This window comes from Gnatocerus cornutus, chromosome 2, assembly GCF_029298725.1.
Source record: "Gnatocerus cornutus isolate USDA-ARS CGAHR chromosome 2, icGnaCorn1.1, whole genome shotgun sequence".
In the NCBI taxonomy this organism is placed as follows: Eukaryota; Metazoa; Arthropoda; class Insecta; order Coleoptera; family Tenebrionidae; genus Gnatocerus; species Gnatocerus cornutus.
In genome coordinates, this window is record NC_142234.1 from 10,689,663 (window position 1) to 10,714,984 (window position 25,322).

Consider the following 25,322-nt stretch of genomic DNA (forward strand, 5'->3'; position numbering starts at 1 on the left):
CTTAGTGCATCTTTTTAACAAGGAATAATAAAACATCTCAGCATTGTTAAAACTCGGTGGAAATAATTCACCTTATTCTCGCTTGAGATAATTTGCTTTCAGAGGATTTATTTAAAAGCTAATTTTAACTCAAAACAGTCATTCGTATCTACAAACTCTATTAAATTAGTCTGTGCTAGCGAAAGCAATTATTCTATGAAATATTACAACACCACTTAGTGAGGGGATGATGTAACTGGATCCACCAAAATCGTGTTAAATTACCTCTAAACTAAAAACAAAAATTTAAATAAACTGTGCGGATACAGTTATTTTTTATTTAGTAAATGCTTGCAGTAGAGAATCTAATTATTACTAATTAGGGTCAACCTCTGTGTAATTTATTCTGAGCCTCTACGACAATCTCTAGAGATTATGATCCGTATTTAAGGTACTTACTAGAGTGTAGAAAAAAATAAAACCCTTTACAAGAAAAAAACTGCCTTTTACCTCCTTTGGTGGAGAGTTTTTGTAAACACGTGTATAAAATTTAATAAAAATTAACACAATGTGTAATTTTCTTAATTTTCGTGCGTTGTAGTCCAAAAAAAATTTTTGATTCTCCAAACTCAAGTAATTTCAATTTGTCGAAAGTAATATAAATTCGAAGTGTTTGCATCCCGCTTGTTTTATGCGGGATCAAACAACTCGGAAAGCGAGAGAAACATGAAACTTTGTTACTTTAATTATATTTGGACTTCTTCTTTGTACATCGATCAAATAAGAGAGATTTCTCTTACTTAGGAAAACGAATTTTCCTTCCAAACCGCAACTTAACATCATGTTTAATAATCACAGAACGTGCACACCCTGCAAAATATGCTTAATTAAATACAAATTTTCGTTGGTAAATGTTGCGGAAATCGCTGTTGAATTAAAAGCTGGTTAATTACAACTGGCGCCCAGGCTTTAACAACAATTATTTATTGTGAAGTTGATGTCAATAGAAAGAAGACAACTGAAAGCAGATTGAGAAATCAATAGTCCGATGAAACTGTGAAACAAGGTTACTGAGGCTCTTGGCTATTGATCACGCAATATGAAGCTTACCTGAAACCTTGTTTTGACAGTGCTGTCCTACTCACCCTTATCATTTAACGCACTTGACTGATTACGAAAACAATGTAGAAAGAAACACGAAATGTACAGCGTGAATAAAGCTTGCCGCGTTTTTGTGTTAAGGGAAAAATGTCGTGTTCTTATCTGATAAGCAAGTTTATCAAAGAACCGTTCGCGAAAAATCGCGAGGGAAGGTATTCTACTTTGTCTTATTAAATTTCCTTAGAATTCAACAGAGGAGTAAGAAGATTTTAGATTAGAAGAAGATGAGGCGGTCTTCTCATGTCTTTGATTACAATTAAACTAATGAAATAAATAAACAATTTTTTGGGTTTTGATTAAAATTACTGAAAATAAGTCTAAAACAGTAGATGATTATGAAAGTCAATTTAATTAAAAGATAGGGAGATAAATATTTCATTTGTCTGGCTTGGAACAACCAATATTCAATATTCTCTTATAAAACCAATAGCGATAACGTAAATTTTATTTTAATTTTATCGGATATAAATAGAGTTGTTTTAAACTCATAAAACACTAAATTAAACACACTGTATTTATATACTTATGAAATAAAAAAACAGTTTTTATATGGTGGTAGGTTTGTAGCAGATCAAGTTTGACATTTATCTCATCTTTAGCATTAATCTATGCAATCAGAGCTACCAACTTTTAGATCTTAATGAATTCGGTATGTGGCAGAAATTTTTACTTACTTTTTTCATAAAAGACATAACATTTGTAGGCAACATAGCGGCGTATTGTCCAAAGCTTGCTTACTGTACAATAAAAGATGAAGTTTATCGCAGGATGAACCTTTTTTCACATTTTAACGTTTTTTTCTTCGTCCTCTGCATTTTCATATTTCATCTGAAACAAAAATATTTTAAATTAAATGACAAGGGTACGAAATTAACAAGTCATAATTTTTATGGTCAAAATTTAAATGCGAATAGAATAGAAAATTGTCGATAGTAGGTTTTGAATAATTTATCGAAATTTTATTGACATTTTATTTTTTAAAGGATAAAAAAGTTATAATTGAGTAGTTAAAATATTTTAGAGCTTTGTTTATTTTACAATTTTAAGATACAGGAATTTAGAAATTAGTATGTACTATTGTTTCTAACTATCTTAACAATTATTATTGTGTCTAATTATAAAATTAAAGAGCAACATTTTTTATTAAAAAGTCTTATTCTATCTTTAAAATATGATAGCGTAAGTTAATTGACAACATTAAGATTTATAAAACTTTCATTTCAGTTTTTTATGTTTTTTAAAGTTTTTAAGCTTTGTCTATAATTTCTTAAGATTCTCTAAGAGTCGTTAGATTTATTATGTTTTTTTGGTTTCCTAGATTGTTTAGATTTGCTAAATTTTTAAGATTCTTTAGAATTCCGTGACTTCCAGTTGAATCTTCTACGATTTTCCAGGCCGATTGGCCACTAAATTAATATTTCTATAATATAACTAAAATCCATTTTTCCTGCAGAGATCTTTTTAAAGACGCCAAATTTAAAATGCAGCTATTTAGGAGTTAGCGAGTTAGTCAATGCTATTTTTTTAAATTTTTGCATTACTAAAGACATGTCAAACAAAAACTGTCACTTGTAATTAAATATAACTTTACGTTTTTTATTGTGATTTTTTGCAACTGGTAAAAAAACCTGACAAGTGCTTGTGGTGCCATCTATTAAACATGATTGACATGTATCCATAACAGGTATCTATCACATCTTTCAAATCCAACTGATTTCTAAAATTTCTTCTTTGTAAATCGGTAAATTTGCTGCAGGAGAAATAAAGTAAGATCAATCTCAGAGTTTTGTTGTTAAGATTTTTTAGAAGGCAAACCTAGTCCAAAATTTTAAAATAAAAAAACGAAGCATTTTCCAAGAATTTAGATTTTACATTTACTAAAAATACATTTAAAATTAGACAATAAAATGGTTTTAATTATTATATGCGTGCGTAATGAAACAAGTAAATCAATGTAAATTAAAATTTCATGAAATGGAATATGTAGGTATATATCACAACACGATTAATTATTCTATGTGAATTTATTTTTCCTTTTTCCGATTTTTACATTGATAAAACAGATAGCTAGCGAGTAAATTAAAGAATTTTTTTAAGAAATTATCAAGGTTATAAATTTGGGAGGTCAAACATTTTGCCAGAGACGTCTACGCGGGTTAACTAAGAGAAATTTGAGCACCTGCATTATTTCAGCCACAATATGCAATGTGGTAATGATTTGATTTGAGACTTAAGTACTAGATATATTACTAAATAAACAAAAGAGAGTTCTAGGATAATTAGTGTAATACTTCAAATACTCGAAGGAATAATGCGATTTTCGCGTGACTGCTGACGGTTTGAGTATTACTGTCGAGCTTTGTTTTATTATTACTATTATACATTATCGTATTATTTTTGACCCAAATATAAGTATTTATATAAATACAAAAACTCTATCATTTACGAAATAATCAAAATTATAATATTTTTATCACCCGAGTGATCTTTTCATAATTTTCATTTCAAATAATGCATTATTAATTAATTTCGCTTACATAACCTTTTGATTCCAATATTGAATCAATCTTTTCAGATGGTAGCTTTAATTAAATTTAGGTTAGACAGTGAAACTAATCTTAACTTCAATATGCACTTAAGAGTTTGTAATCGATTTAAGATAAATCTTAATTATCTACATATTGGAGAACATTCGAAGAGAACCCTAAATGATGAAATTAATAATTGTTTGAACAAAACGACCTGTTGTCGAATGTAGTTGTGTAATCTAATTACTATCGTAACTATATTATTTGACAATATGTGCGCTTGATAAATCTTATTTTGTGCCGATAACACAAATAATTGTTTTAAAAAGCACAAAAGTAGCATGCAAACAAATGACTATCCTCAAACAAACATGTACGGTACGTACTATCTAATTTTTACATTCTGAAAAAAACAAGATACCGTAAATTTAAAATAAGTGGCAACACATTTTACGAGGCGTTTCTAAACTTACTGATTTCAACGATAAATTTAGTTGAACCTATAAAATAAATTACCTTTTAGTTTTCAGCTAACTTTGTTCCGATAAAAGTCTATCAAATTATTGGTTTTTGATCTTACCAAGATTGAGGTGTCAGAGAAGTTAAGAATTATAAATTAGTATTAGACAACATGATGAACCGAATCTATCTAATAAAACTAATGGAGCTTCCCCAGTAATTTAAAAGCAAACTTTTGTACGTCTCCTCACGTAATTTTAAAAAGAAAAAATTTCGCTCCATTTTGTGCAACGTGGAAGCTTTCATGTATAATAGTTATTTATGTTTGTAGGGTATTACCTACAAACTTCTGTCTTCTCAGAACAAGCTTACAATCCGACGAGCTCTATTCTGAGGGTTAGAAATTAATAAAAGTTTTCTATAGGTGGCACAAATTAAGATTTCATGCTCACTTTTAAACAACAAATGGAGTTCGAATATCTTTTTATGATCACGGAACAAATAAATCTACCCGAACAAACCTTGCATATTTAATGGTCTCTAAAATTTATCCCGAATTAATTAGGGTTTATTTCTATTTTATCAAAATTTGTAATTTAAGGATTAGTGAATGTGTCTTCTTGTAAAATTAAAACTTTGATTGTACTCCACATCAGTTGACTATCGGAAACTTTAAAAAAGCAATACCTTGTCTCTGCTCGACTGAATCACATTCTAAAACACTTTTTGGAGCAAATCTGATTGTTGTAACAGCGACAACTGGGACATTAAAATCAAGTTAGAGAATCCTCTCTTCAAACTCGGAGTTTTTCCTTGAACTAAAAGTCGGGTTGAAATGCGGTGCATTTAAGCGGAATGGTAAATCGGGTTTTTACTCTACATTTTATCTGCTTCAGTTTCGGTCACAAAACATACTACAAAGTGGAAACATAGAAATTTAAACCAATTTTCACAAAGAGAAGGTTTAGGGATGGGTATGTGTACACAACGTCGTTTTCAAAGCTTAAAATAAAAAAACATGTTCATAATTTAACGAAATTAAATACGAATACAGTAGTTGAAGTTACTTTTATTTTGAAGCACAACAGGTACGCTGTAATTCTGTTTACCAATATGAAAATGGCAATAAAGTTACACTTATAGCTTGTGTAAAATTTTCATATCCGCATTAAGTTTTACACTCTCAAGTTGCATGAACAGCTTTTGAAATTTCAGGTGGGATTTTCAGGAGTGTTAAATTATTAATTATCACAAACAGGTTTTTAATTTTCGTTATAATCGTAGTATAAGCATTAAAGTTCGTACATTAATTAGACTTGTCGATAAGCTTAATAAAATCCAACAGTAGATATGTAGCAACTTAAGCCTCTTATTTAAATTGGTGTTCGCGATAAGCCGAAAAGGTAAATAATCTCCAAAGTAAATTTTATATGCAAACAAAATACGCTTCAAATATTGGTGATCAACTAATTTTATGGGCAGAGTAAACGTGTGGGGATCATCCTTTTGTTTGCAATTTAATTTTTACAAACTCGTTCACAAACAAATGGGGTTTATTAATTTCGATTTCAGCCTAAAAGTAGCGCTGATTCGCTTGACAAAAAACAGTTTTGGGGTGATTTTCATTTTGTAGTTTGAAATAAACTTAAATCTCCTTTCCTTTTTTAAAGCTTTTTCCTTCCTTGAGTCTGTTTTTTATTTTTTTCGCTTCAGACGGAATTGAAATTAGTAGTTCTCAATGTAACTGTAACTTGACTTGACATAACCTTCCGACTCAAAAAATTTTTAAAACAGAATTATTTAAATCTTTAAATTTTATCGTTTTCAACGTTCCAACAAATGTAATTAATTAACAATCAGTTTGTGCCAACTCGTAAGCGCTTTAAAATCTCCCAGAAAGTTCGTAAATTCACTTTATTCTAAATTATGAATTCAATTTATTGTTTCATAGCTCAGCAATTAATTTATGGACTTCATAAAGATTTAGCTGAAAATTTATATTTTTAATGAAGCAAAATTATGAAATGATGTACATGATATGGTCCAAATCGTCTTTAATTAAAAAAAATTAGCAACTTACACACGCATATAGTTGACTAAATTCTAAAATTTGACGCAAAATTTTGTTTTTGTTCACTGATAGTTTGGTGTCGTGATGTCTAGCAAATTTAATTTTGTGCGATTTTCGAGATTTGGAGAAACAATCACTAACTCAAAGCGCGTTTTTCCTCAAAATTTAAATATACATATACAACTTGCATAAAATTTAAAATAGAATTTTAGAAATTTTTGATAGGTACTGTTCTACTAAAACTAATAATTGAAAATTGCTAGAAATTACAATATTTAGGCGTTGCTACGCCAACTATCGATGACAAACAAATTTCTTGTCAGATCCTAAAGCTAAATCCTAAATCTTATATTTTTTTACTCTAAAATTGCCGGACTGTACAATTTACCATTTTTTTAGATTTAACTATTTATTCCTGTTTCACAAACTTCGCCAGTTAGTGTTATTGCGGGAACTCCAGAAAATAATAGAGTGGTGATTGTAATCTTTTATAACGACACGTCACCTATTAAATTTAGATTATCCTAATAAAGCACCCTTTGTTTAGCGTTATTATCATCACTATTGACAGTGAACCTCTTTATCGACATTCTCACAGCGTCAAATTCATGGCGGTGATCTCTCCTCTGAATTGTCGATAAATATGTAATAAATGCACGGATACTTTCTATTGGTTTCTTTTATTGCTTTTTCTTTGCAAACATTCTGGGTCATATAAACAACAGAACTTCTTTTACAACTTGTTTGAAGTGTGGCGAGTTAATTAAAACTTTTGACGATCAGATGCATAAACATGATTTGCTTGACAATAAGTAAAGTTTATTTGCCATAAACTTGAGAATTAAACTTGTGAAATAAAAGCTGCAACATCTCTTAAAAAAGCACTCCCTAAACATCCACCATAAATTTTGCATTACTACGTAACAGATGGTTCTTAACCGTTGTTTGTACTTCAAATAGATGTTATTCCATTTATTCCCGTTTCTTACCATGCAAGATTATCGTGATAAAATTTAACTTCATTTTCGTTGTATTCTTATTTCAACAAAGCAAATTCGATTTTCTTCCTTTTTTCAAAGCATCTTTATTTCCGTTTTAATAATAAAGAAAAAAATTTCCATTAAATGAGAAGGGCGTGCAATGACCATGTAACATTTTACCCTCCTGTTTCGGTAGGTAAGGTTTTTATTTTGATTAAGATTTGTGACTTGGTTATTTTGTTACGGCACCGTCTAAAAATTTTTATTATCCTGCTTTTATTTCAATTAGGGTTTATGTTAGAATTATTACGCCAAAAGGTGCGGCTGTTTACAAACATTTTTACTTCTTGATGTTTGCTTGTTTTCCAACATTAGTATGTTTATAACCAAGGTAATTACGCTGGTCATTTACATGCGAAATTAGCTAATGGTATGTATTTGAAACCTGAAGGGACAAACACACTGAATATTTTTCACATTCACAACGTTCACTTATCCAAAGTACAAACTTTTGTCAGTTCGACAACTTTTAATAAAAATATCAAAACTTTGAACTAACTTTTTCGAATTGTGTTTTAAGACCTTTTTTAATAACTCAAAGAACGTACAAACCCGCAAACTAATAGAACGGAATACATACAGTTGCACTTAATAAACCAATCTATCAATCACTTCTTACGTCACTTTGATAAAGTTACCTATACATCTAAGAAAAACTTTACAGGGAAACCAGCTCAACAATTTTCCAACTGAGCGCAATTACCTTGAACCCTTGTGGAGAAAGATTTGCTGAAATCAGCAAAATTTAAAGATAGCGAACATAATTTCAGATAATAAATCGACTCTAGATTATATAATCGGGATTTTAAGGGGAATTTAAACCTCATCGTTAAACATTAATTCTCGGTAGTCTGTCCCCATTATAGTAAGTCGTTATTCAGCATACCCACTTCGTAACCTTGCCCCTTGTAATCAGAATTGCATAGCGAGAATTCCAGAAGGAACAATATCTTCATGTGAAATTAACAGGTTGCCACAAATTTTCTTTTATTTTTAAAATAGCTGCAGAAATTCATCGTCTGTAACTTGCACCTTTCGAGCTTGACGGTGCTAATGAGATCTGAGGAGTTGAAAGCGTGAAGGACATTTTATAGAAAGTACGCTCAAAACCATTACAACTCCCAAACTGATAATAAAATTATTTAAAACGATTTAATGATCCCTAAAATCTGCAGGATCGAATTCAAACTTCGCTTAGTAAAAAAGTTGAAAATATTACGTAGTGTTTTTTGTTAAAATTTATTAAAAATAACAGTTACATCCTAATTAACTGTCTTTGCTGGTCAACAGGATTACAAGTTTGAACAGTCTCTAACTTGTACTTAAGTTGTTAGTGAAGCGTTAAAAATTTCCTAGAGTGTTTAGCTCTCAAGTTTTAACTGTGTCGCTGGTGTTCCACACTGTTTAATTACTAAACCAAAATGCGACGCGCTTTGTACGAAATTCAGTTAACTGACAAGTACAGCAATAAAACCATTAATAAAAATTATGAGTAGGTTTTTTGTCATTGAAAGAGATCGTTTATAACAGCCGTGGACATGAACTCAATTCCTTAAAAAGAAGTTGTGCCCAAAATGAAAAGTAAGTAAATAAATGGTGGTTTGGAAGCAACTCAATCAGTCAGTGGCCGAGCAGTGAACCTGAACATCAGACGCTTTACCATTTGAAGTTTCCATGAAATAATAATTAGCCAGCCAGAGTGCTGTAAAGTTTTTATACAGTTGAGACTACTAGCGCCATCAGTGTTACCCATAAATTTTCTCTAACCAGATACTTACCATTATGGCAAAAGCAACCTACCGCCGAAATTGTAAAGTTAACTTAATACTTATAGAGTTGGATCGAGCCTATAAGTAGATAACGAAATGGCAAGTTGTAGGCGGCAGCCAAAACGGCCCCCGGCGCTTTTAATAATTCAGAACGAGTCATTGAACTAAACGCGCCTCATCCTAGTCAATAATTTATTAAACTTCCACAACCAGGTTGTATGAAGTCATATTGCAATTTGTCACGTTTTAAGAGACACAGTGTCAGTAATCCTGTATTTGCTGCTATTAAGTCACTAATTAAACAAGCTTAACGTAAACTCTTTCCCCTTAATTTGTAGAATAAACAAAAAAAGATTACGTCGGACAACAAAGTTCAGTATTGATTGTTTATACACAATTAGGGCAGAATGTTGAATGTACTTGACCTGCTTTTCCTGTGGGAAATATATGAGTCGTTATTTATCTTCAATAACATGTCAGCTTAGGCGGTGACGGTGTGCATCAACTATGTAACTATTACCATCGAAATTGCGTGGTGGTTTCAGCTTTAATTTCGTAAGTATGGCATATTTTCATCATTTACTGCAATTTACGTTGTTGTGACATTGGAACATATATAACGACCAACCAAGAACACTTCTGTTAGGTGTGAGTCTTGATATTCATCTGAGGTTTTAAAATTTTAGCAGGCAATTTAGATTTATTGATTCGATTAGATTGAGTACATTCTATCGTCTAGATTATTTATGTTCTTTGGACTTGTTAGGTTTGTTCGCTTAGGTTCTTAAAATTCTTTAAATTCCAATGCTCTTTAGGTTTTTTTACAAGTTTTATTCCAAATTTCAGCTTAAGTTTTCTCTACCACTTAGGTATGTACTTATTTAAAAGAAATTTACAAGAAAATGCTGTGATTTTCAAAAAACCCAATCTTTTGTAAAATAAATTGAAATTTTATTTCACCTTTTTTGAATGAAACGGCGCCTCCACCATTTTTAAATAATCGTTTTTTAAATTCTGCATCCGGGAAAAGTTAATCTTTGTTTTAAAATAAAATATGTAATTCTATAAGAAATTACATTCTCCATTCTATTTTAGAAGTCTGTAAATATCCTGGTAAAGATTCTTTTTTGTGCTAAACAAAATACAAAATATGTAAGTATTTAAAAGAAAAATATAGGAGTATTTTTTTAGAAAAGAAATGATCAAATAACTAAGTATGTGTTATTTTGGAGCTTTTTTAAAAATCTTTTCTTGAGTTTTTATTCTCTCAGTCCTGAAATTAAGCAATTTACAAGTTTTTAGAATCTTACCCTAAAATTTAAAAATTTTGCAAGTAGAAAACCTAACAATAAGACTTGATTAAATGATTCGTATTCGCTGAAAATTTGTCTGCCGCAGATTCTGCATCTATTCACCAAGTGATCTTTGAAAACTCAAGACAATAAAAGAACTCATTCGTTTAAAATTGTGGTTATTTTTGAAACACTGTCAGGATTTAAATAAGAAAATTTTCTGGACTAAATAAAACATACCAACTATTCAGGACAAATAATTTTAATGCTTAACTGTCTACAAGTGATTCACAGAACTGAATTTCTAGATATAATATTAAATTGACATTTTATTTAAATTGCTCCACTCAAGCGAACATTCAAATTTCTAATTTATTCGTTGAATAACTCTAAATAGATTTTCCCCGCTGATGCCAGTTTTCAAAATACGAGCTAATGGAAGTCATAATTCACAGTACCTGCAAAATTCGTCTTAATTTATTAAGTTATAATTAAGCTTCATTTACTGAGAGTAAAATACTTAAAATCAAAGCCAATTTTGATATCTAATAATCACTGGAGCAGCCAGTCATTTCACAGAATTAATTCCCTTGCAAAAACTGCCTCTAATATTACTTTTTTCCTGTGATCCTTTATCATTAATAACACTCAAAATCAAATTAAAATTTTCTTTGAGAAAATAAAACATTAATGGGGATGAGAGAAATATTTTATGAATCAATGATAAATTATGTGCGCGGAATTACGACGAGTTTTGAAGCTCTTAGTTTACATTAATCAGAAAATATTCCATTGTGTGTTTGAATTTCTTTTTTATTATTCAAATCTGTTCAGATATTCGCTACATAAATATGTTTTAACTGTAAGTGCAGGTTTTGCATTATGCACTTTTCTGTGTTCTCCAACTCCAAATAAAATTGTGCTTCAGACACTGCTGCTCATTTTATGGAAATTAAGTTTTGGAGGCCTCAATATTTTAAAAATCAAGCCATTATTAGATACAACGTAGAATTTATTAACCAAACTTCAATCACTGGTAAACTGATATCAACAGCTTCCTTTTATTTCCCTGCGTTCAAATTTGCGTTTCATTCAAATCATTTTATTCATGAATTCAGAAGCCTTTCAGTTTATTATACACATCGCTTTTCATCAGCTCCATTATACTAAATTATTCTGGGTAGGTATTTCGATAAACAGGACGTCTTTCTCAAGAATACACTCTAAAGCATTAATGGGTGATTTATTATAAATAATAACCGCATTCATTCTTTTCTTCGACTTTTTAGCGTTATAATAACTAATATCCTGAGGACGCCTTTGAATAATTCAATTTAAATCGCGATTCAAAGATGCAGCTGATATAAAAATGTATCTCTCTTAATGGCATAATAAGTTTCACTCTATAGATACATAAAAACTACAATCAATAAAGTTACGGCATTACCACAACAGAGATTTTCTCCCAGAACGTTAAGTCTTCAGTCGATAAAAGGTATTTTGATCGTTTCGTCGCGTGAATAACGTTAATTAAGTCTTCGATTCATTCTTATTTATTTCGAAAACTTGCTGTCTCAAGAATCACTTCGTGTGCAATTTACATAATTTTTCGAAGCACATTCTGTCAAGCACAGAATTTTTTTTCATCATAAAGGACAAAAGCTGCGAATACAAGGCGCTCGCAGGAGGCTCAAAGGGAAATAACTTCGCTGGCTTTTAGTAAATTAGATCCATTGTAAAGTTAATTTTTTAAATCATTTATTAGTTGTAATGATATCTGTCGGTTTTCAGATTAGATTTGATTTTCTCAAGACGGGCAACTGTGGCGTCAAGAGAAAGGATTTAGAGCAAACATAAATTTGTTCCTTGCAATTAAACTTTTGGTATAAAATTGTTAGTTGTAATTTCAGCTAGAAAAATATTTGCATTTTTTAATTAAAGCCGCTCCCTGGGAGGCATAAAAATTAAATAGGTATGTTTATTTTCATGCTAAAAAAGTTAATTTAAAGATACTTTTTGATTGAACATAAAGTAATTAGAGAGGCAACACGGAGCCACAATTCCGCTGTGTTTAATTTGGCAAGGATGTGCTCTGTTACTTTTTTCCTTATTAAAATGACAACCTAAAGAATGAGAAGCAATTACGATTGTGACAGTTATGAATCTTGAGTCATTATTCGCGAAATTAAACAGTAATGGCGTGAAATTTATTTCACGATTATTTTTCTTATTTCTATAACTTACAGAGGTCAATATTCCCAAAAATAAAAATCACGTATAAAAATTGAATTTCATAAACTGAAATAAATTGCGTTTGCATTCGTTCCATTATATCACTAAAGTTAATTCAATAACATAAGTTCTCCCGTCTGCGGCAGTTATCTTGAAGTGGTGAAACTTGAACTATGTTGTTGTATCCCGGAATTGCGTGCCACCGGATTTCTTACCCCACACCTTGTCAGTAATAATAATCCTAACATTATGTTCGAACCAAATTTTGGCTGTCCAGAATTTAATTGCCTTTTCTCCCGAATTTTCTGCGTAAATATGTGATCGTAAACCGAGGAAATCTGTTTTACAATTCAAATTGTTTGCTACCCCTATTGTACTGTTTAAACTCATTTCACCTTCTAGTTGTTGGTACTTTGCACAACTATGGGTAAAAATCCCTGCTTCGCTACCGTTCCAAGCTGCTGGAGAAAAAGAATAATTTACCGTGCATGTGCAAGTTAGGAAATGGTTTATTGGAACTTTTGTAATAAATTGTGAATTTAAGTGACAGGTAATAAGTCGCAAATGGGTATTTTTAAGTTATATTAACCTTTCGGTGGTAACTTTAAGAACTTCTAATTACTTTGATTCCTGAATCACTTTTACAAATTTAATTAACCACATAGATTAAGTATCTCCTTTAGATTTTCTGATTTGTGTGTTTAGCACTTTACTTTTTAAATCAAATGAAAAGGAGATAGTTGGACATGATAGTGTGGTTCATCAGTGTAATTAAAAACAAGCTTCGTCTGTTGCATGCTTTTATTTCGCTTTTTTAACTTAAAACTGTCAATTATTTTATTAAACATTGTAGAATCTTTATAAAAAGGTAGAAGATGAATTCTATAAAAAATTAATTAATTTAATAAAAAACTTGATAAAAAAACAAAAAAAAATTCAAAATTTTGAAATTTTTGTAATGTTGTTTTCATTGAAATACAAAATTTGGCAAAAAAGATTACCTAAATAATATTGCAAGATTTCTTGTGTTTAGATGTAATTTAACTAACTATTAATTTTTGAATACGTGTGAGGAACACGCCAAGAGAGAGAAATTTTGTGCATTCAAACTTTATTTTCAAAAAAGTGGTTAAAGTGTATACATATAATAGTGGTTCTTGTAAAATGTCAAATCTACTTAATTTTTTTCAGACTGCAATAATTATTATTTTTGACGTTGCCACCAAATTTACCACTACGTAGAATCACCTACCTATTTATTATCCAAATTCGAATTATTTTCACGTGTAATTATTTCACCTGTTAGCTTGGCGCATTAATAACTAATTACAGCTCTGATAAATTACCAAATACAATAAATAATGTCAAATCCCAATAAATTTATTAATTGCAGTGAGATGAAACAATTATTTGCCTATAATAGTGTCACAACCAGAAACAACAATAAATTGTGGCATGAAAATGTCACCATAACAGATTTGTAAAATGACAATAGTTTCATAGCATAATTAAACTTCTAATGCACCATAACACAAATATATAGATCGTAATTAATATAATCAGAATAACTGAACTATTGAAAATATTTGAGAGCTTAGTTTAAAATGGCCGTAACAGACCTTTGCCAAGTACCTATATGTGACGTTATTAACTTCAGCGTAATGAAAATTTACTATACCGTTATTAACGTGGGCGTTTTGCATTAAAGCGTTTAATGTCCAACGTTTTTTAATGACCGGTGGAAATTAGTGTGGGGAGAAACTTATCAGCAATTTATAAAAATATCTATGCGGATGTAACGGACAAATTTCAATTAACCCAATACTAAATGAACGCTTGCTATAATCCTGTATCTCATTTTCAAAGCGAGAAAATATCACGGTTGGGAGCAAGTAATACCAATTTTAATAAGCTGGGTGTTTTTAATTTAAAATTTCTTTTATGACAACTGGATTTTTTTCTGGGTCGCTTCTGAATAAATGTTTTCTCCGCGTTTGTAAAATGAAAATTAACGGTTTTTGTTATATAAATTTGTTTTCCACGCTTTGTTTGTGCCTAACTTTATGAACAATGGAAATTGGAGCATCAAAGCTGCGTTTCTAGTTTTTTGCAGAGCTTCGAGCAATCAATAGATATTATTTATAAGACACCTGTAGCGTTTTTCGTATTTATTATTCATCAGATAATGAAAAAAACATAATCACAAACTTTTGCTTTGTTGTAGTAATTTGTCGATTAAAGACACATATCGTTGCGAATTCCTATATGAAGTCCCCAATCGATAATCTCATCGCAACTTTCAAAAAAGTGGAAAAACAGTTTTTAAAACCGCTCGGTAAGAAATATCGATGCCGCTCAGATAACTTCCATCAAGAGCAGTAAAAAGTTGATCGCGAGCGCCGCCAATGAAGATAAGTTTGAAAAAAAAGAACAAGTGTTGTACCTGAGAAAACAACTTGACCACCCGACGTTAACAGCAACCTGTGGCAGCAATAGCTGCAGTGTAGAAAGTCACAGCACGACGCAATCACGCACATATCACAACTAGAGCCGAGAAAACGAGCTTTCTGTAACCTCCCGGAGCGAGACCCGCCAACGGCCCGGAGCAGGCAGACAAGACTCCGGTGTAACAAGTAGGTAGACGGTGGCCGGGCTAAAGTGCGCGCGCAATGCTGATACATCGAACGCCGTTGTCACAGAGCGACATGTATACACTTGTTGTACACATAAATGGGATATTTCATTGGATATCTGTGATAAATGCTACAAGAAGATATTTTTACATCCGATGTGAAGATAGTTCAAGCTGTTTTACGATGGGGGTTGTTACGATGTTTTATCCCTTGAAAATTATCTCCGTTAAAGGCGGCAAGATGGGTTGGACGACTTGACTGTGATTACTTGTTTTAGACAGCGTCGATCTTGTAACCTGTGTTTCGAGCAGAGCTAGACATGTTTTTTTTTCACAGAAATTTGCTGCAATTTCTGGAATAAACTAACAAAACCAGATAAACGTTGTTTAAATAAACGTGCATTGAAGCTTAACAAGATAAAATGAGCTAACACTAATTACGACCACTATTTGACGCGGAAATATAAAAACACTTTCAGTTTATTTTAATTTTCTGTCTACCACTAGCGAACCAATTTGTACGAGTTTTTTATCATTTTGGTTGCCATGATTTTCAGCCGCTCCAATTTGCTCTGGACCTACGATTTTCTCTGTTAATGTTCATAGTTTTTGGTGCTTTATTTAATCTATTTTGATCAAAATAGATGTATGCGCATCTGTTTACGTTTTTCGTAATTAAATTTGTTGTTGTTCTTAAAGAATTATGTGTTTTTCTCTGGTGACGAATGTAGTAGTTAAGTTGAAAACAACACTTGAATTACGTCGAAACTTTTGTTAAGAACGTAAAAGCAGAAATTCGTTCCTTCCTTTTGTTGAAAATACACGAGATTTTAATTCCAAATATATAGTCTTTGTTTACGCCAACATTACACACAGATTACAGATTAAGCTTGAAAACATCCTCTCACTGTAAACGAATTACTCGTAAATGCAAACATGGTCAATTATACTTTTGATGCATTTCATATTTTAAAGATTTTTTTAAATCGAAGCGTAACAAACTTTTCGTTTTGTACCTGGACTAGCGAAATTGCTGAAATATTTTGTACTTCGACTAGCAGCCAGCAGAGAACTAAAAAACAACAGATAAAATTTGCGGTGATTGCTATTTCTTCTTGGTTCAAAGGTTTGACGTCCGTCGCTCTCAAAGACGAAGGGGTGCATTAATATCCATTCGATTTCTTTGTTTGGCTTTTATTAACGACGTGGATGAAAAAGTGTACGATGTTGAAAGATTCAACAGAAATTTGATGGTTTTATAACAAATCTAATTTTGCTCTCAAGAAGGATCTTCAACTAGGGTGGTAAAATTACACAAGTCAACCGAATTTATTAGACTTTGATATAGCGTATTTAGATCGTGTCCAAGTTATAATTGGCATCGATTTTTATACACCAGTAAAATGAATAATTAATTTTATAATTAATTTAATTATTCATTTTTTATGGGTACATAATAATACGTCATTTTTCCTGCAAAAAAATTACCGATTTACAAATCAGCAGGATTTGAAAAAATAAGTTATACTTATGGCATTTCTGCAGAGAATTTACCGATTTACAAAGAAGAAATCTGGAGACTTTAAAAGGGATAAGTTAGATACCTGTAGTGGACACATGTCAACTTTGTTTAACAGACGGCTCCACAAGCAACTGTCAAGTTTTTTACCAATCGCAAAATATCATGATGGTAATCTGCACTGAAAATAGCAAAAACAAGTTTTCAGCTGATGCATATATCTCATAAATCAAATCGATACTTAAAGTTAACATACAAGTTCCAAGAACGGACTCTTTTATGAAATGTGTGTGTTTTATACATTTTTTTCTATTAAAGCATTATTTTAACGTTTTTTGTTTTTATTTAGAGACATTTTTCTAAAATTTGTTTAAATTTTGTGTCATTCAAGTGTTTTCTGTCATCAAATAATGCTTGTTATTCAATTAAGCTCGTAGTTTTGACAACCAATTGGCAGGAGTACCAACTCACTAAATAGTGCTTTAAGAAGTTTCTTAAAGGATAAATAAAAAGCACTATATTGTCTATATCAATCGTATTTTAAAATACCTTGTATGTAATTAAAATCTCAAATTGACGTTGGCGACATTTCGAATAACATATAAATTCTTTTCTCTGTAAGAAAAAATACTCAACTATGTCGCAGAATAGCATACATGTGATGAGACATTTATTGTGGATATAACAAAACGACATTTCATCGTTTTCCGGGGGTAGATGTTCAGCTACGACGTTATAACAACCAACACAATGCACTATGCTACAAAGCAATATACGCAAGCAAAATACTTTAGAACGATATAACACTTAACCAGCTAAGTTTACGGATTTTACAAAAATATTTGTTTGACTACTTATCGAAATTAAAATAAAATATTGTAGTACGATATCGATCGTTGGTGCGTTGTTAGTCAAAGTGTTCTGTGAATTACCACCTACGACGAATGGACGAACATTTTTTCATATTTTTTTATTAATTATACAAAAAATTGATTATATGAAGATATCTATTTCACTATCGATGTTGCAGCTCAGTACGTTGCAATTAGAAAAATCTTCTTAAACTTCGAAACTGCTTCAATATTTTGTGCGTAATTTTAGATTGCGATATAATTATCTCGTTTAGCATTAAACGAATATTATCACAGAAGCGATGAACTTTTTTCATTTTAGTAATCACAACGGATAAACACAATGGAAACATATGGCGGTGAAGTGTCCCTTCTGGAATAAAACCGTACAAAATGAAACCTCGATTACATAATACGGATTTAAATTGAATAGAACTGGAAAATGATAGCTACGACAAAACCAACTTTACATAAAACGATTCGATTGCAATTATCAGTGGCTCAAGCTGTTCCTATTGAACCTTAAAAATGCAGAAGAACTTAATTTTCATCGACACACTACTATATAATTTTACTTATTAAACAGTTGATGTCAAATACAAACATTTAGTTATTGTATACAAACGACCCACAAATTCAGAATTTTATTCAACCCTTTGAAGTGGAACAAACAATGCAATTCGATACCTTATAAATTGCACTTTTTAGTATTGCTGTGTTCATTATTTATCTAAAATGCTTTTATATTTTAGCACTACATTACAGTTGGATGTAAAAAAAGTTATTCAGCAGTTTCAGTTTACCGTTTTAATAAATCATAATTACATACACTAACTAAAAAATAAATAAACCATATTCTGCGTATCCGGGGATTGAGTTGAAAAATAAAAAACTTATATTATTGTGCACACAGTAATATTTATGGAAAAAAATTTAAAACGACAGTTTTTTGACGTTCCAACATTAAAATTTCTCGTTTAATAGAAATGTTAGTCCGATCTTAACCACATCATATTTTTTCATTAAAGAACTTTAACTTTGATGCCATAAATATTCTAAATGTTATAGATAGGTAAGAAGAAGTAAGCCACTTTCCAAACTTTCTTCATACTAATTAAGAATCAAAAGATACTTCTTTGTTTCAATATTTTTATTGTATTTTTTCTGTTTTTTTGCATAAAGCAGTAATAAAATGACAATAATCTCTCTAATAATTCAAATTAAAGAAACATATTTCCATCAAAGTCTGCCTAGGAGGAAATGAGAAAAAACTCTTATCCGAACTTCTGTTTTGGGGTTGAGCAATATTAAGAATTTGGATTATTGTTTATCGATTCGTTTAGAACATCTTAAGTGAGAGTAGTGTAATATTGTGTAAGCTTAGACGAGGAATAAAAGAAATTGTCAAATGACAACAACTTGAAATCAAACATCCGAACGTTCAAAAAGAAATTTAAATATGATTTTCCGGCAAACTTAAAAATCAAATAAAAATTTAAATGTGCTTTCGTTCTGTTTTAACTTACATACTCTAATTCACCACGGCAAATAGGTTTTTTCCAAGGAGAGTGAGGAATGAAAATAAAATTCTTTATGAAATTGTCACGTCTTGAGCAGCTATCCGCGGCTGAAAGATGAACCAATAACCATGATAATGAGCAAGCGAAGGCATGTGATTCCACAAGTGGTACCGTTCTCCACCCCGCTCCGCGGTAAAGTCCGGTCATAATGAAATGAAATTTCTAGTTTAAAAGGCTTATTTTGGCAAAAAACCGATCTTCTGGGAAATGAGCCATTAATTTACAGAAATTTGTAATGAATGCGTATATGAACGTGTATGTGTTTAAAATGGGACGCCGTAGTAGGGAGCACCGGTCGATATCGAATCACGTGGACGCCCGGGCGGCCATCTCCCTCCGCCATTGTCGCTTCTGCAGATACCATTTCATATCATATCCTATCCCAACAACGCGCACCTGTAGCATCACAAACACACATCAAAATGCAACACACTGACGAAACCTTTTCGTACACACGGCACGACTTCTATTACAGATAATTTTTATTATGCATGCGAACAAGTTTCTATTCATCCGAACAGTGGGAAGCAGTTACAGGGCTAACATTTACTTACATTTTAACAATGGTTGAAAAAATAATAATAAAGATAAAATTGGAGTAGTAAAAATGTCCGAAATCTTATCTACCGGCGTCAAGTTTATTGTGTCGCATAAACAGGCACTCGTCTTTTGGGCATAACAGTAACCGGAAAATTGTGGTATGAAAGTAAAAGAGGTTTAGTTATTGCCACAGTTTCACTAACAGTAAAATGAAAATAAAAGAGAAAAGGCATCGTTGAAAGATCATATAAAAAGTATTGTACAGCTCGTGGGGCAAATGTTTGTGGAAACAGGTACACAATTGAAAATTGTTTGGTAGTAAACAGACCTTCAAGAAGTTTAATAACACTTTAATGAAATTTATAAAACTTATTACCGAGTATTTCGTTTATTTCTCAAAATAGTTTCCACGAAAACCATGTGCAAAGTTATATTACTACATGCAATTATTTTCTCTACAAATGTTTGACAAATTATAACAATAAATAAGTAAATAAGCGTAAAAGAAAAGGTTTGGACTACAACCCGGCGCATCCACCATTTTTAATAACACGAGATTTTAACAATTTCTATCGCTGTTGAGCTTTTTAAACTTTAAATATTTAAATATATGCATATGCATGTTTAGATTTATTAAATAATTTAGATTCTTCGGATTCCTGTCTTTCAAATTTCTTATTCGTAATTTTGAAAACCTTTAAGATATTTGTCAGTTAATTAAAAAAATTTTAAACAAAATTTTAATTCTTTGGATTATTTAGAATTTGATATTTGAGGTTTTGTTGGTTTTCTTAAATCATTAAAACTTTCTAATAAGTAGATTAATTTTCTTGAATTTTTTTGAGTATGTAAAGATTCTTTATTTGCAAGAAACTAATGCGCTCATCAAAGTTATTTTTAGACGTTCTTTGCATCTGATCATTAAATTCTTCTTCTTAATATATTACGCATTTACTACTTTTATGTAATTTTTATATTGGCGGACATGATCAGAGTTAAAAGTTAAAAATTCATTTGCAGATGTTTGTTCTAGAAAAAAATTTTTTTTTTCAATCATTTCGAAATATGAGAATCTTTCCCTAAAAATTCGTAATTTTGGTAATTTTAGTGCTACAGCTATGAAATTTGAGGAAATTACTAGTTTTAATCGTTTATTAACTTTGCCAAATTGCAAAATTGTAGATCAAAAGACACAAATTTTAGAAATTTTTATTTTTAAGACGGAAACTGAAATAGAAGAAATCCTTCCTTAAAATTCGTTATTTAGTTAATTTTAGTGCTACAGCTATAAAATTTGAGGAAATTACTAGTTTTAATCGTTTATTAACTTTGCCAAATTGCAAAATTGTAGATCAAAAGACACAAATTTTAGAAATTTTTATTTTCAAGGCAAATTCGAAATATGAGAAATCCTCTCTTAAAATTCATAATTTTGGTAATTTTAGTGCTACAGCTATGAAATGTGGGGAAATTACTAGCTTTAAATTGTTTATTAACTCTGCCAAATTGCAACATTGTGGAGTAAAGAACACAAATTTTATAAATTTTTATTTTCAAGGCAAATCCGAAATATGAGAAATCCTCCCTTAAAATTCGTAACTTTAGTAATTTTAGTACTACAACTATAAAATTTGGCGAAATTACTAGTTTTCAACTTTTATTAACTCTCCCAAATTGCAACATTGTATATCAAAAGACACAAGTCAGTAAGATTCACTCGACTGAGGTGTTACTAGAAATTCTCTTTTTGGCTTGTGTCTTTTTCACCTTGCTGGAATTCATTGAGGTCTTACGTATTCATTTCATCCTTCAATTATGTAACTAGTTGAAGGGCAGTCACCACCGACAAACAATTCGTTTGTTTTGGCAAAAAAAGAGTTGGGTAACTGAAAAATTTGGGAATATTTTGGCCAATTTCAAGTCCAATTATACAAAATAAAGGCCACACCAATAAACCTTTGTTGAATTAATTGCCTTTCACTAAAAATCCTCGAGTAACCAAGGCGCCTTCTTGCATCCTAAAAAATTAAATCAAAATCACTTGCAGTCCCTCGAAAATCAAATGTTTCAATTTTGTTGCTTCGAGAAATTAGTGCTTCATTGCTTATTATTTGGTGTTCGGAGTTGCGTTTAAAAAAGGCGTTCGCTAAAAATTCAAAATTTTGGTAATATTACTGTTACAGCTAAGAAATTTGGGGACATTACTAGTTTTCGATCGTTTATTAACTCTGCCAAAGTGCAACAATGTAGATCAAAAAACACAAATTTTAGAAATTTTTATTTTCAAGACGAAACCGAAATATGAAAAATTCTTTTCTCTAAAATTCGTAATTTTGGTAATTTTAGTGCTACAGTTTACGTCTTGTTTTTTTTACGCAGAATACGTAATTGATTGAGCATTTTTTTCAAAAGAAAGAGTTAAATAATCGTTATTTAATAACGCCCGCAAAGCGATTATTTATTAAGTTGTGTTCTGAGTTTTGAGTAAAAAAGACATGCTACGGACTCGAAATTTATTTTAGTGTGTTTTACTGATTGCCAGGACTTAAAGGTAGGACTTGTACGATGGTCTAAAAGTGAGCGTGTATTGTTTGTACATAAATATTCGATCATTTTACTTATACGTATTTATTTGTTGCAGATATCATTCTAACTAACGACACAGTACGTGGTCAGGATTAAAGGGTAAGTTATTTCATCCCTCCAAAAATGTACAAATACTCATATTTATTTCTTTAATTCTAGCTACCATTGTAGAAGCCATAAAGGTAGGATCTGGGATTATTGGGTATTTTCCGAAACTGTTCATCGTCGTTCGCCATTGTAAAATTTCCTCTTTTGTACATCTTCGTAAATTCGGTAACCGCGTCTTCCGCGAGTGTTCAAATTCAAAGTCGAGTTTCGCAAAACAGTGCCGAAGTACTTTTAGTGCGCGAAATAATCAAACAAAAGTCGAGTGAATGGTTCTTGTGCCTAGAGGGGGATGCAGTGGCAGGAACGCGACGATACTGCTTAGGAATCAGGATTAAAGGTAGGTCCGTGTACGAAGATGATGGCGACGTTGGATCCAACAAGGTAGGGTCTTTTCCTTTTTTGTGACGGGATTTGAACGACGATGGACTTCGCGATTCGATGTTTTCTTTTTACTTGAGTTGTTCGCGGAGTGTAAGTGCATTCGTTGTTTAACAAGTGATAGTGGTAGTGATACTGTGTTAGTGTGTTAACATACAAGACAAAATTATGTTTAGCTAAATAAATATAATTTTTACTATTTATAACTCTTCATAAATTCGCGGTCGCTACCTACAATCCTTATGGGCAATGCAATGTAAACTGGAGCATAGGCGGGTAACGGTTTTTACAGCAAATTTTCATTAATTTTTAATTCAAAAACAAAAACATTTTGGAATTTTTTTATTAAGAAAAGTTGTTGCATATGGTGAGTTCTATTACCAGTTTAATTTTACGCACTCATTTCCATAACACCCTGTATCTTTTGCAATCGCTATGTGCTTTTTTGTTATAGGTTTATTTGCTTTTGTAAAACAGAAAAATATTGTTTGTATACAAATAATAATGAAATAACAGTAATATGTAAAAAACATTTAATAAAACTTAGAAACAATATCTAAATTAAATGAAAAATTGACTAAAACTTTTTTCAAACAAAACTATTACATTTATTTTTATATTTTTTACTTTATTAAGTTACGTAATAAGTTACCTATTTATTTTCTTATTTGTCTTAGTATAATCTCATTTTGAACAATAATTTTTCTTCACATTCTCGTTAATTACATATTTAAAATGTATACATTAAATTGATAAAAAAAATTGCTTAAATTAAATTCTAGGAAGTCGCTGAAAAGCAAAGAAGAGCACGTAAATTCCTTCAAAATTGAAGATATCGATCAAAACAACTTTTAATAAAATCACTTTTTTCAAGACGTTAATTTATTACTCTTTGCTTCTGTACGTTTTATGTTCACGTAGAGATACAAAAATAAATTATTATCTTTGACCAAATATGTATTTGTAATTACCTAAACTTAAAATTAGTAAAATTGCAGGTCACCTTTACGAGTGCTTCTATTTTCTTTTTTAATCATAAAACAAAATACATGGAATTAGCAGAAACAATTGGCTTTACAGAGCATAAAACTGCAATTAAACTTGTAATTTATTAGCGCAAACATAAAATTAATCGTATATATTTTAATCGTAGTGTTAAAATTAAGAAATTTACAAAAAAAACGTGTACCAACTCATATTTTTCGAACTCTTTATTCCAGCAAGAAATTAAGAAAAAATAGCAATAATTGTTAAGAAGCAAATAAATTGAAAATTGTATTTAAAAACTGTACCGACATCTACTGACAGATTTTTTAACTTACAAGTAATGGCGTCTAAAATTGCAGATTCCTGTTCTGTCAAAAATGTCAAAATTCAATCATGTCTTGTCTCGTGTGGTTGTCAAATTCTATTTAAGTTAACTTAAATGATTTTCTCAAAAATTTCATACAACAAACCATATTGTAAGAAACCCGTGCCGTCTTTATAAATATGTCCTTAGAACAAACAGCATGTGAAGGTATAAATATTCTCATTTTTTGAAAGTATAATCGTAACCTATAAGGTAGATATTATTTCAGATTTAAAAGCCTTTGAAAGGCGGCTCACCGAAGTTATAGCTTGTTTGCACCCATCAACGATAAGATGGAGAAGTAGGAAGTTATCCACCCTTCTGTATTCATATTAAATTGTCATTTTGTAGTTGTGCTTATAGTGGTATCGATATGTATAGCGACAGGCGCTGGTCAATGGCTAATGGATCCAGAAACACGCATAGTCCCTCTTTCACAATCTCTTACGAATCATCCTTTCTTTATTGTTTCTACAATTATGTTCCGTAAGTTTTCACAACACGAGTTTTGTTTTATATTCATGAAAGATTTTATTTTTTAGTAATTATTTTATTCCTTGGTGTGCACAAAAGAGTGATTGCAGCTTCCATCATCACCTCAAGAACCAGAGAAGTTTTAAACGACTTTAATATGTCATGTGATGATTCAGGTAAACTCATTTTGAGACCCAGGCCTACAAATATTACATGACAAATATGTTATCCCTTTATGTCCATTTTCAAGCAATTTTTACTTTTACTAGACTTGTTACCTTGTGAATAAACTTCTTCTAAATAAATTTTATATAAAATGAAATGGTTTTCTTCTGTTTTATTATAGAAGGTTGCCTACCTACCAAACCAGTAACAGTACTGATCTGCAAGAAAGTATGTCGTTGAAGTTAGCTTGGGATTGGCTTTTTGGTTGCGCCGTAACATAGGCAACACAACGAGCACTCGGTTTTTTTTACAGTAGACCAGACAAATTCTGGAATTTCGTGGGTATTTTCATGTTTTCGCTACTTTTCTTTCAAATTTATGGCAATTTGACTTTGGAATAATAACCTCCCATTGTAACAATCAATACTTTGGTGTAAAATATACAGAAAAGGGATAATCAAAGGGGGTTGTGCTGCCGCCTTTTTCATCACCGTTATCGTAAAAATCCAGCATCTACCCCGGTCGCAGTGATCCCAAAAAATAGAGAAAAATTCACTGATAAATCTCCCATATCAAGTTTGTCCCCACCAGCCGTCAGAGGGTTGTA

At 31.0% G+C, this 25,322-nt stretch overlaps 2 protein-coding genes across 4 annotated transcripts in view; one reads left to right on the forward strand and one right to left on the reverse strand.

Annotated features, from left to right (window-relative positions):
- Positions 1–15,153, reverse strand: part of Fife (regulating synaptic membrane exocytosis protein fife) — a 56,630-nt gene extending 41,477 nt beyond the window's left edge. For both annotated transcript variants that reach the window (XM_088050674.1, XM_088050676.1), the window contains exons 1-2: positions 14,975–15,153; positions 1,815–1,968 (exon numbers count right to left, since the gene is read on the reverse strand). In XM_088050674.1, coding sequence (XP_087906800.1) covers positions 1,815–1,850 — 36 coding nt within the window. In that variant the 5' untranslated portion in view covers positions 1,851–1,968; positions 14,975–15,153. The remainder of the gene's footprint in view (positions 1–1,814; positions 1,969–14,974) is intronic.
- An 8,928-nt stretch (positions 15,154–24,081) lies between these two features.
- LOC148178925 (nuclear envelope phosphatase-regulatory subunit 1-like) lies at positions 24,082–24,872 on the forward strand. 2 transcript variants are annotated; one of them, XM_088029921.1, is made up of 4 exons: positions 24,082–24,244; positions 24,294–24,377; positions 24,428–24,562; positions 24,619–24,872. In XM_088029921.1, the coding sequence occupies exons 1-4, from the start codon at positions 24,217–24,219 to the stop codon at positions 24,765–24,767; spliced, it is 396 nt and encodes a 131-aa protein (XP_087886047.1). In that variant the 5' UTR covers positions 24,082–24,216; the 3' UTR covers positions 24,768–24,872. The 2 variants fall into 2 exon arrangements, with proteins under 2 accessions (XP_087886047.1, XP_087886048.1); XM_088029922.1 differs by having other exon boundaries at positions 24,306–24,377.
- Positions 24,873–25,322: the final 450 nt, after the last annotated feature.

What these genes read in the sequence shown, in the direction of transcription:
- LOC148178925 (XM_088029921.1), top strand. Translation starts at nt 24,217, where the DNA reads ATGTCCTTAGAACAAACAGCATGTGAAG. An exon ending in AGAACAAACAGCATGTGAAG is followed by an intron (nt 24,245 to 24,293) that starts GTATAAATATTC and finishes CCTATAAGGTAG; the next exon opens with ATATTATTTCAGATTTAAAA. An exon ending in TGTTTCTACAATTATGTTCC is followed by an intron (nt 24,563 to 24,618) that starts GTAAGTTTTCAC and finishes TTTATTTTTTAG; the next exon opens with TAATTATTTTATTCCTTGGT.